General features: G+C 44.6%; 2 protein-coding genes across 3 annotated transcripts in view; both read right to left on the bottom strand.

Annotated features, from left to right (window-relative positions):
* LOC144159764 (uncharacterized) overlaps positions 1–12370 on the bottom strand; it is a 321877-nt gene that overhangs the window by 66593 nt on the left and 242914 nt on the right. The window lies entirely within an intron of this gene.
* Positions 10184–12370, bottom strand: part of LOC144158307 (uncharacterized) — a 28821-nt gene continuing 26634 nt past the window's right edge. For both annotated transcript variants that reach the window (XM_077689126.1, XM_077689127.1), the window contains one exon: positions 10184–10305. In XM_077689126.1, coding sequence (XP_077545252.1) covers positions 10199–10305 — 107 coding nt within the window. In that variant the 3' untranslated portion in view covers positions 10184–10198. The remainder of the gene's footprint in view (positions 10306–12370) is intronic.

Raw genomic sequence — 12370 nt, 5'->3', positions numbered from 1 at the left:
TTTTGAATTTGACAAAAACCAGCTTATTTTAATTTAAATCTGCATCAAAGCACCTCACAATCACAATAAAAGTGGATTGAAAAGCACTGGTTTTGGCTCATTTTAATGCTCAAAGTTTACTGATTCACTAAACTACAACTAACAGCAAGAATCATGACTTCTCCTATGCTCCTTCTCTGTTGACGCTTGTTCAATCGCGAGGTTTGAACAAAAGGCAGTTTTTTGAATTGTTAGATGAAGAGAGTCGCCGAGCGGAGGAGGCGTTTGAGATAGAAAAAAGAATATTGGATTCAGAGATGGAAGAACTGCGAAAGAAGGTAGCACTAAAAGAATCGAAGCGGCGGTTCGGGGAAATTTAGTTTCTACAAACAAGGAGGGAGCGTTGAACCAGCCGCACGTAAAAGTCATGGCACGCGCCTAACCCACAGCGATGATGCCGAAAGCAAAAGAATAGAAATAGAAAAGGTGCGTTCGCGACAGAGCTTGCAGGAAGAAAGATGCAATGAGAGCGGTGAACGCGCCGCACGTGAGATCGAAGGCACGCGGAACGCCGACCGAGACGAGGCACGTGATATAGAAAGAACGCGGGTCGGAGACAACTATGAGGCCGTGAGTGAAAACGAACAAAAAGAAAAGGATGGTTCCTTCAGACAGACCGCTGAGGAGAAAGGCGTGTTTGAAGCGCGAGGAGGTGAACGGGCAGGATATGACACGGTGGCAGAACAGACGCAGAGAGATGAGCGCTTTGAGATTAAACATGATGAAGAAGCAAGTGCTCTCGAAAGTACGCGCTTGGCGCACAGCGAGGAGTTCAATGAGAAAATAAAAACGCAAGGGTTCTCGCAAAAGGCCACCGAGGATGGAGGCGCGTTCGAAGTGCGAAGCAGTCTGGGCGTGGCTCAACCGCAGGCCAGGCGCTTGTCGCAGAGCGCACCGAGAATACGCCAGGCGAGGACAGCTTGCTGCCGCCTAGTAGCGTTGCTGACTCAGTGGGGTTCATGGTCTCGGATATATTAGTAACTAAGAATGAGGTGCCCGCAGTTTCACGGGTTTGTAGGAATAGGATCACGCAAGCAGAGTTTAGCTATCTGCCCCCCGAAAAAGCCGATGATACGGAGACAACCATTGGAGTTGAAAAGGGTCATGCAAGGTGTTTAGAGAGTCATGCAGCCCAATCAGCGTCTGAGCTTGTTACCGAGTTCAACGGGGCAGAGCCATGGGCTGAGGCTCCCAAACAGCTAGGGCCGCGCCCTGAGACTGAATGGCTTGCAGTTAACCAAAGCAAGCGAAAAAAGAAATCGGACAAGGGTACCGTAAAGGAGAAAGTGGGCGCAGACGAAAAAGGTGTGCGAGCCCCCAGTAAGCGATCTCGCAAGAACATCAGCGCGAAAGAGCCTGCATCCAACAGTGAGCTTTCGGAGCAAATGGAGGAGGAATGCGTGAGGCGTGGACCAGTTAGAACGCGTGCGAAAGGCACGATGAGGCGAGAAATGGCCCAGCTAACAGCCAGAGCTAGAAAGATGAGCAGACGGTGGGCAAAGACGAGACAGTCTAAAAGGAAGCCCCAGGGTGAGCACGGGAAAAAGGGTAGCTCAAGACATGCATGTGACGCGCTAAGCAGCTGTTTCCAAGCTAGTAATGGGCAAAGAGCAGCGCGCAAGCGCAGAGGGAGGGGTGAAAGCGTAAGGCTGCCGGTTCTAGCGGAACCATCGCGCCATGCTGCGTGCCGCGGGCCCATGAGCGAGGGTCACAAACTTGGCTATGAAGTCCAAGGCGATAGCACAGCCAACGGTGCTGAATGGTTAAGGCGGAAGAAGGTGAAGATGAAGCAATAGGTCAACGAACCTGACGGAAACCACGGAGGTGACTCGGAAAGGAATAGGACGCATAACGGTGACGAATGATTGTGTGTTAGAGTCTCAACAGTGTAGTAGAGTGAAAAGGCAAGCTTCGTGTAAATGTATATAATGAAAATAGTGATGTTTAATAATAGATTATCGAAGTGTGTGATTTTGGTGATGTTGGGGCAGACTGTATGAGTAGGTTGATGTGAGTGTATGAACTGTCGTTGCAAGGTGCAGATTGAGGAGAAGGAGGAGGAAAAACGTTAATTTTTCTGGATTGGGGAGGAGTATTGTTGAATAAGAGATCATTGATGGGTTTGATTTTTTATGATGTGTTAGATCGGAGTGTTTCAATTGGTGTTTGAGAAAGTGATGTATTGGTGAAAGAACAGGAACGTTGTGTGAACCATGTGGGTGTGTTTTGTACAAGAGTGAACTACAGAGAAGTGTGGAAAAAGTGAAGGCGAGGTGAAGTGTGTGGTGGGAAGTGATCAGTGGTTGTGAACAGCGGACTGAGGAGAAGTGACCAAGGGTTGTGGAAGAAGACGTCGGCGGCCAAGATAAAGCAGTTTTTTTTTGGAAAAAACTCCTAAAGCGGGGGGTAATTGTCATGTATCAAGGGCACCCCCTAAGAGGTACGCATCAAACCCCCGAAAAATAGAAGGGAAGAACAAAAGAACGAGAATTTTGAAGTGCGCGCCATGAACGCGCCAATCAGCAAGCGCCAGCGCCGACGCACCAAGGAATTCTGGGAAAAGGTGGCAGCACACTAGTCGGCCAATCAGGGGAGGCCACGCAGGGGACAAGTGGCGAGATGGCCATATAAGGACATAGCAGAGGCGAGAAGCCAATGGGAGTGCGCCACGGGAGAGCCCAGAGGGTATAAAAGCGGGGCGCACTAAGAGAAGGGGGAGGCAAGAAACCGAAGAAACCAGGAGGCGGCGGGAGCACTTGCGCTTCAACGAACGAGCCAGGGGAACGCGGCCAGGCCATCGACCACGCCATCTGAGCCTGGGCGGGAGCAAGCCGACTGCGCATCGGCACCGTCATCCTCGGTGCACCACGAACCTGTGTCTTCGTGGCCCCAGCGGCATCGGTCGGGCACCAGCGGCCAGCGTCCACGCTCCGTCGACGTTCGTCTCGACGGCCCCGAAAGGCTACATTCGGGCCGAGCCTACCTGGAACTTCCAGCGGCAGCGGCTACCAGGGGGTAGCCACCGAGGAAGCGCGCCGCCGAAGGGTTGACAGCGCGCATCGAACGCCGGCATCAAGGACATCCAGCGGGAGCGGCTACTAGGAAGTAGCCGCCGAGGAAAGAAGTGAGGACGCGCGGAGCCCACGCCGTCCAAGGAGTGACCGCGCGCATCGAACGCCGGCACCGAAGCGAGACGAGGACGGCTACCACCGGGTTGCGGCCACGCAATGGGTGCGACACGTCAGCGCCGACGACAGCGGGGTAGGCCAGTCGATTAGGGACATATTCGTAGGATACAACTAGGGAGTTGTAGTGAGAAAGAGATGAAGTAGGAATTGACGTAATGACTGAATTTGGACTGAAGGTGTAGAACTTTATTGTAGAGTGTTTTGAATTTTGATTTGAATGGTATATTGAGCTGTTAAGTTAGGGGTTTGTATGTGAGTTGTATTTTGGGATAGTAGAGGTTTGAGTGTGTATCATTTACGTGTAGTTTATTATTGTGTGCTTTGCGTTAGGCTTTTCAAGTGTAAATAAATGTGTGTTATGTCAAACTCGTCAACGGCTTCCCCGTGTCCATTGCTCCGAGATGGTTAAGACCACCCCACCATCCGTTCACGTGACACTCTCTTCTTGTAACTAATATTCAATCATTTCGGTTTTCCCCGTTTTTTCGTTTGTTCCCAAATGATATCACTTTGTGAAATATTGAAATAGTGTAACTTTTTTTTCCTAACCAGAATTCAATAAGTTGTTTCTAAAGTTTTTTGTTTTTTTATTGTTGCCTTGTCATTTCACTAAGTGTGAATCATTTCATCACGTAAATTTCTACTGCTCTTGTAACCACCATACAGTCATTTCTTTATACACACCTTTTCTATTGATCATAACCATTTCCCTAGATGTTGGTTGGTTTAAAGGAGTACTGACACGAAAGTTTTATGTTACGTTTTTTTCGCTGCTATGCGTGCCTACCAGCCCACTAATCATAGAATTACAGATTAGACGGTCGAGCGCAGCGTAAACATTCATTTACAGCGTCGTTTATTCGTGCCAGTTTCGGTTTCGATTGAAAAACGCCGAGCGGCCGCCATGACAGCATGTATGACATGGCGTCACCATTCTTGCCGTATCGCTGCCTCTCTGGAAGCGCGCGCGAGCGAGCGCACGCGCGCGCCCAGACCGGCCGAGGTCTTCGCCGTCCCCACAGGCCCGGGCAGCATGACGTCAGTCCCAAAACCATGACGTGTACACACGCCCGAGCAGCGCGCGCCAACCACAGCCAGCGCGTCGGCTTCTTCACGGGAGCCCCCACGTCGGCAGTTTGGGGCACGTAGCAGATGATGTCACGTCGGCCCGCTCTGGGCTTTCTCGTGCGGGCGAAGATTAAAATGGATTTTAAATATGTTTCGCTGAACGGTTGCTGTTGAAACTTGCTGGGAGATATCTCCTGATAAAAAGGAAGCGTTTTACATAGTTATCAAAGCTTTGAAATTTCGTGTCAGTACTCCTTTAAGGTAGCTTAAATTTGTATGGCACTCACAACCAGCACTCAACACCACTTCTGTGTTTCCAAGGTGCTTTTGTTTTATTGCTCCACAAGCTTTTCACTACATGTGAACTATCTAGTTTCGTAAACTTGCTGTGTTTTTATAACCACCATTCAATCACTTCTTTTTTTTCACACTTTTTTGCGTTGTTTTTCACCAAATTATTTTAATGTGCGATATTTCAAGTTGCATAATTATCTTGTGCTTGTACCCTGGGTTTACAAGCTTGGTTTTCTTCCTATTTTTTGTCAACCTTTCTGCTGTGTGTGGCTTATTTATAGTCATGAATATTTGTACTATCCTCGTAATTGTACAATGTGTACCTTGTGGGCCAGGGCAGATAAGAATGAAAATTAAAGTGGTCATCTTGCAAAAGCATATTACATAATTTGGAAAACAATATAAACTGTTTTACCTGAACTCTTTTGTGTTTTATATGTACCTACTCTGAAAGCGTTCTTACTACACAGCTGAAGGTACACACAGATAGGATGGGCGACTGTCATTTTAATTATTTTAATTTTTTAATTGTTTCTGTGATAATTTATTTGCAGAACGCCTGTACAGCCGTGCTGTATAATACAATTCGATGACGCTACTGTGGTTGCCTTAGTGTCCACGGCACTTATGCTGATCAGGACTGGTTTGCTGTTACTTACTGCCTCCTGTTTTCGATGCGACATTTTTTGTTTAGAGCTGTTCTTCGTGTGCTTCTGCGAGAGTGTGTGGTCAGCTTGGAACTTCACATATGAGACTTCATGCAGTATGCAGCACTTCAAAAGTGCAAACAGATTAATTTAGAAACCAGGTGACAAGTAACAGCAAACAGTGCTGAATAGCTAGTAAGTCATGTATTTGAAGTATAAATGCCCACAACACATAGGCAACCTCGGAAAGGGGGCTGGCCAAACTTCCAAATAATGTATAAAGAATGTAACTTTCAGGCATACAGGTTCATCTCAACAATATCATACTGTAATATCAACAATATCATACGGCAGCCGTCTTGGTAAACATTTGGAATCTATGAGATAAAGATATTTGCTTACTAGTTCCGCGTACCGTTTCAAAAAGCTGTAGGGAATCGTGTCTCGGCCGTTACTTTTCTTTTCATTGATACCTGAAAGGAGTGAAAGGATACCAGCCTCTGATAAGGTAGGCGTGTCTACCTATCGGATATCCTGATTGTGAAGGGAAGGTTTTATTTCCGCAGAACCATTGTCAGCTGTGTAAACCGACCAAAAATAATCATTGAAATCATCGGCTCTAGGCTGATCTAACACATTTGGATTTGTTTTAGCTGAACCCCTTTATAAGAGACACGTACCGGGGAGCAGTTTCTGCCTCTTATACGAGATGTCTCTTACGAGCAGGGAACCATGTTTTCACTTACTAATCATACCCTAGTTCAATGTGGGCACCTTATGACTAAAATAGGCTCAAAAGAATTTTGCAGCATGTTGCAAAAGGCTCATTCTAATTTATGTTTGGCCCCCAGATTTTATGAAACAGTTCTGAATCTTTGTTTGCTTCATGACTGTATTTACAGTTTTTTGCAACCGATTCTGCAAGCTTTTTTTCCTTTCACTGCTTGCAGAAGATGAATCGTAGATGTTGAGTTTACAAGTCTGATGAATAGCCAGAGTGCACAGCTTCTTCTGCGGTGTGCTCAGGCTATTCATACGCTTGCAGGACTCAACTTCTGCGATGCTTCTTGATTGAGAGCTACGCGAGTGGGAGAGCCCACACGTGATCGCGCTCACTTCTGTAAGTCGCATTTCCATTGGCAGGGCTTATCATCGTCATTTTATAGCTGCCTGAGCCACTGTGTGTTTGCTGAAGTTATAATAAATAGCGACTGCAGGCGTTTGTTCTCCACCTGTGTTTCTACAATGGGAGCAACTGCAATTAGTGACTGGTGGCACTGCATCTGAAGCTAAAATGTCTGTTACAAGCGAGACTGTTGATTAAAGTTCAAGAATAATTTGTCCCTTATAACCAACTCTGTACATCCAATGTCTGTTATAAAAGAGGTCAATTTAATGGGAAAGATAAGGCAGCCAACCGTGTGGGCGAATAGCGTCTCTTATACCCATTTGTCTCTTACATCCATGTCTCTTATACCAATTTTCAACTCTATTGCCAGAATTTATAAGGCACGTTCTTAATGAACTCGTGTGATGTAGCCACAAAACTTCTTTTTAGCGTTATGCAATTGCTCCTTAAGTGATCTAGTAAGGGAAATAGGTTGAGAACGATAGCCTGAAAAATTCCTGTGCTTGTAGTTTTTCGTAACCTTTTCATTTTGCGCTTGGTTTGGATTATTTCATGTGTAATTCAGAGATAGCGTTTTTTGAATTGTTTTGGTCATAGTTGGGAAAAAATTCCAAGTACAATGCATGTCATGGAACTTGAATTTCAGCCAAACTGCTTCAATACTAGAACAATCATCGCTACAAAAATCATGAAATTCAGAATACTCATGTGCAAGGTACGTCATTAAAGCAGCATCGTTGGCTTTGTAAAAAGCAGCTATTTGCTTTGACTAACCATGGAATGTAGGCAGAGCAGTGAATGGCCATGTGCATAAGACCATTTTGTGGTCGGCTAATCCTTCAAACGTATCTACTCGCGGCTCATTTAAAGAAAGACTAATACTAACAAAGACAAGGTCAAAGATTGAGGATGACGTTCCCTGTTCGAGTAGGGGTGGAGACAAGATGCTCAAGATTAAAACCAAGCGTAATGTAAAGCAGGATGCTTTGAGCTTTTGTTTCAGGGGCAATGGAACACCAGTAATTCTCAGGAAGGTTCAGTGATCTCCCTACACCCCCCTAGGGGGTGTGTTGACCCCCCCCCCTAGTTTTTCTGGACACCCCCCTTCCCTTGAATCCCCAAATTTCACTATTGCCAGTCCTTGTATGGACCTTTTTCAGTATCGATCTGCGCAAGCGCGGCCTGCCCATCTGCTATTCCTGGCAGTAGCCTGAGAAATGGCCTGATAAATGGCGAGAAATTAAAAAAACTGAATACGGACCTTTCATGGTAAAAAATGAATTTCTCTAAATTTGTTTTTTTCTTAGATGGAATACAAAGCACCGTCTCTCAGGTGTATATTGCCGCGAACAATGCATCGGGTTTGTTTATTTGCGTTTTGCTTTTACCGCCCGGCTGCGCCGGTCTGTGTTATCTCTGTGCCAAGGAAAGCACGTGTTCCATTCTTTCTTTCTGTGCCGCATGTGTTATCTGTTCTGATAGGGAGCATTCCGATCTAACGTGAACAGCCCGGAATAATCTTCTTGGATCTACAATGTCCTCGATGCGAATCGACGGTTCGAGAACCACGCGCGCCGAAAAATAAAAAAGCCGGCAGAGCAGACGCCAAGGTATTCGATTTGTGCGACGCTCGCCGATGCAAGTCACTTTGTTGACCGCTGCTTCGCCGCCTCTGTATTCTTTTGAGTTGTTAGGGGAGCACAAGTTCGCTCTAATAAACTTGTTTCTCCTTCAAGACAACTGCATCGTCCTTCGCTTCATGACAATATATATATATATATATAGAAAATAAAAAACGTACATCACGGAGATGAGCGTTTGGTCAACAGACGTCTATTATTTAACTAGTGGGATAAAAAAACAGCTTTTCTAGTTTATGAACCCCCCCCCCCCCCGAGCCATTGAGACACCCCCCCTTTATTCAATGCCTGGGGAAACCCCTGGTCCGAAGGTTGAAATCACCGGCAAGTACAATCGAGCCCCCGTGCACATGCGATTGCATATAATCAAATAATGACTCGAGGCGCACACTTTCCGCATTCGGAGGCCTGTAAAACAGGCCCACTTTAGTAATCAATCATGAAGATGCACGTCGCACCACAGCCTCAGTATTTTTTACGTAGGGCATGGTAGAAAAATGAATCCCTTCCTTAAAAAGCAACGCAATGCCCCCACCGCATGATTCCGTCTTTACGCACTATCACATATCCTAGAGGCACAACTTCGTGATCAGATACACCGGAATGCAGCCACGTTTGTGTGATGCTAACGATATCGGGTAAACTGGCCAGGACTGCTTCTAGCTGCTATACTTTGTTGACGGGACTGCGAGCATTTACATTGATTAATGTTGCTGACTTCAGCTTCTCGTGATACGCTGTTGCTTGGAACATTTTTTTTCATTGTCATTTCCTTGACGTATCTTGATACTGCTACCATTTTGTTGCTGCTTTCGTACCAAGAAAAGTCTTCTATCAATTTTAACCTTATCATACACTAGATGAACTTTTTCCTGACGATTTCTATTTTCCACGGTGTGAGCCCACAGTTTCCTTCTAATTTCTCGAATAGGCTGGGAAAAATCTTCACTGACGGAAATTGTGGAGCCTTTCAGTTTTGTGCAGTTTTTCAAAATGTTCCCTCAATCTCGGTAGTCTGCAAGCTTTAGTATGATAGGCCTAGTTCGGTCATCGCCCTGCTTTGGCCTACAAAGACGATGAATACATTCAACTCCCAATATCATCACGCCAAGAAAATCCCCGAAAATTTTCTTAACTACAGCTGTTTAAAGTACTTCAGTCGACTCATTTTCTAGTTACTTGACGTCATACACGATAAAATTAGAACGGCGGTTTGTATTTTTGAGGTCATCCAGCTTTTTGGCAATAAGTTCCATACTACATTCAAGTTTAACTTCTGTTGACAGTCAGTCACTTTAGTCTCAAGGCTAGCAATTTTTCTAACTTTTATCAATCCCATTGAGATCTTTGTTTCTGTTCGGCCACTTTTTATTTTTTGTATGTCTTTCGCGATTAGCTTCAGATGAGGGGCGAGCTCTTCGAGAGTTTGTCACGGATTCGACTCGACATTTCCAGCAAGAATCAACAAAAACCGCACAGATGCACAAAAATTGCCAAGTCGCATAGAGGCCGCTGGCACGGCAGCCAAATAAGAAATACATCATTACTGCGGAAACATTTTTCGAAAGCTTTTCTCAACTGGATACAAAACAGGAACGAATTGTTAGGTGGCATTCTGACGCTGCTGCCGTGCCTACTGCCAAGCGAGTCGTTGCGGGCCAGCTTTATGGGAGGCACAAGTGTCGGCGCTGGTGTCGCATCCAGGTCCTCCAGGGGTAGGGCTGACGCAGTTCCAGCGCCGCTGATGATAATTTTTAGGGCCAAGAAGTTGATGGTGAATTCACGACATAAAATTGATCTGATCTGATTTGAATGGCGTTCAGTAAACCCCCTACTGAAAAAATCAAACAATATTTGAACTATAATTTGTGTATGAGGTTATGGGCTCGTAAGGTCAACAATATTGCGGACTTCTACGATGTCGTTGAGATATCCTACAAGTTCACCTTACAAGTCGTATCATACAAGTTGCATTGTTGAAAACCATGTTGTTCAGGTTTATCGTACAGAACCCCCTATAGTGAACAACACATCAATATGACTACTATGTATGTGATGCTTCAATATGTATTCGATGTGTATGTGTCATACAAGCTTTAAATGTGCAGGTGTTGATATTGTGCTGTGACTGTGCTTGGATTCTTGCACAGTTTATACGCAAAAAAATACTTGCAAGCTGCTGCTTTTTCTCTTTTATTTCACATCCCGCAGCAGGTTGGCAACATATCCATTAAAGGCTTTCAGCCTCTTATTTTCTGGAGCTCCACTGCTTCGGTGTCGCACAAAGTAACCATATGCACCTGCAAAAAATGGAAAAAGAGGGGGAACAGAGAACACATGTTAAAGAAGTGCATGTAAATGTTTTGTGTGTGGCTAATCGAATAACTGAAGCGATACTACATACATTGGGAGGACTTTTTATGGTCAAATGAGGCTACTCTTTACAACTTCAGAAGCTGTGCTTGCTCACAATGCTGTGACCATCAAACATTGTTGGCCCACACTTAAATGCAAAATTAGACACATGTAGAGATGTTTCCCTTATTTTTGTGCCAGTGTAGTGGAGAGAGGGGTGAGAATGGGCGCGTTAGAAAAGCCGCGTCTTCCTAGGGCATCATGAGGTTGAGCTCACAGCATGGCTGCCGGCTGACACCAAGGTCACAGGCGCAAGCCTATATCAGCACGTCTTACATTCAGCACGGTTTCCAGAACTTGGACATAGCAATTGCCTTACGAGTTTAAGGGGATGCTATGTTGTGAAAACAGCGCATTGGAAATATTGTTTATTTTGCCCCCATCTTTGACCTTTAAGAATGTGCAAACAATTCAAAACTTCAGAATGACAATTGAAGAACATAATGCAATATTGGATTTGACCTCAACCTGAAGAAAACTATGTATCTGAACAATTCAAATACATTTTTGAAGTGCGCACCACCTATCTGCTGGGTTCCTGCACCGCATTGGCGAATTTTTGAAGTGTGTACCCGCTCTTGGGCTTTCCTGCTGGGGTTTTCCTGCACTGCTTTGGTGACATGCAGTGAAATGCTAAAGGTGTATTTGTAGACCGCCTCTCATCGCCTTGGCATTATTATGCCAACTCTTTCCCTCCTTTTGCATCATCACAACAAGAAGCGGCCCTAGGCGACACTTTCCAGATAAGGCATGGCTGCGTACTTGTCATAATCCCCAAGTCTCTAGTTTTTGAGCAAATGATGTGCAAATTTCATGTTTTTTTAAAGCCTGTAATGTTCCTTTTTGTACATGAAACAAAGAAAATGGTAAGCTTGTCTCTCTTCATGCCCCTAGACACTAAAATAAGTCTTTCTTGACAAGAAGGCATTGACACCACCCGAGCATGTTTGTTGCAGGATATTCCAGTGGAAGCCATATTTAAGATCCTTGAGTGTGGAAGAGGGTGACGGGGCATTCGCACAAAGCGTTTCCTTAAAATAAAATTAATGCATTGTTACACTGAAAGGTACCCACACGCAAGTGCAAAAGCAGAATGCTACCACTACCATGAAGATATGCAGACGTTAAATAATGCTTGTTGTCGTGCAATCCTTTAAAACCATGCACACGAGGGATTAAGGAGAGATGCTCCTTGAAATAACTTATTATCATTATTCACACAACATGCTCCAAAAATCAGTGATATATTTCTAGTGCAGATTTCAAATACGCCAATAAATTTTGTATGGCTGTGATAGTTCTTGAGTTAAATCAAGGAGCAAATTAGTGATTTCTGCGGGCACTTCTTCCGATAGCATATGTTCATGGAAAGCACCTTGCTGTAGTTCATTTAGCCTTTTAGATGTATCAGAATATCTAGAGAAAACTGCATGCAAGCACTGACACTATGCCGAAAAAAACAAAATTCTAGCTAGTTATTTTTGCAATACTTTGGAACAATACCACAATTCTAAGTAGATAATTGCAGTGTATGTATGTGCGCCAAATTGTATTTTTCTAGGGCGATTCTAAGCTTACAAAAGACTTCCCTCAAAATGTGAAAGTTGCCAAAAATTTGAACATGAGAAAAGCGAGTTTGAAACTTTCAGCCATTTGTGCTAGCGGAAATGCACCTGTCTTCACATAAAACATCGCCACAGTGAAGAGAACCTTGTACACAAATGTTCATTTGCTTCATATTTCCTCTGTAACCGAACAGTATTAATCAGTCCCCTACTATTCTACCCTGATTTTTGGATGTATTTATCCGTTTTTTTTTAGGCAGCCAGGTGCACCTCAAGCAATTTACATTTCCTGTGTGATTTTTAGCATGATCACGCACAATGTCTTGCAATCCAAGAAAACATCTGCACAAAACGGCGTTAGAGTACCATAACAAGGCATTGATGA

Source organism: Haemaphysalis longicornis, unplaced genomic scaffold (genome assembly GCF_048455015.1).
Source record: "Haemaphysalis longicornis isolate Haplotype H1 unplaced genomic scaffold, Haemaphysalis longicornis Haplotype H1 scaffold_10, whole genome shotgun sequence".
Lineage (NCBI taxonomy): Eukaryota > Metazoa > Arthropoda > Arachnida > Ixodida > Ixodidae > Haemaphysalis > Haemaphysalis longicornis.
This window is presented reverse-complemented; position numbering and strand designations above follow the sequence as displayed.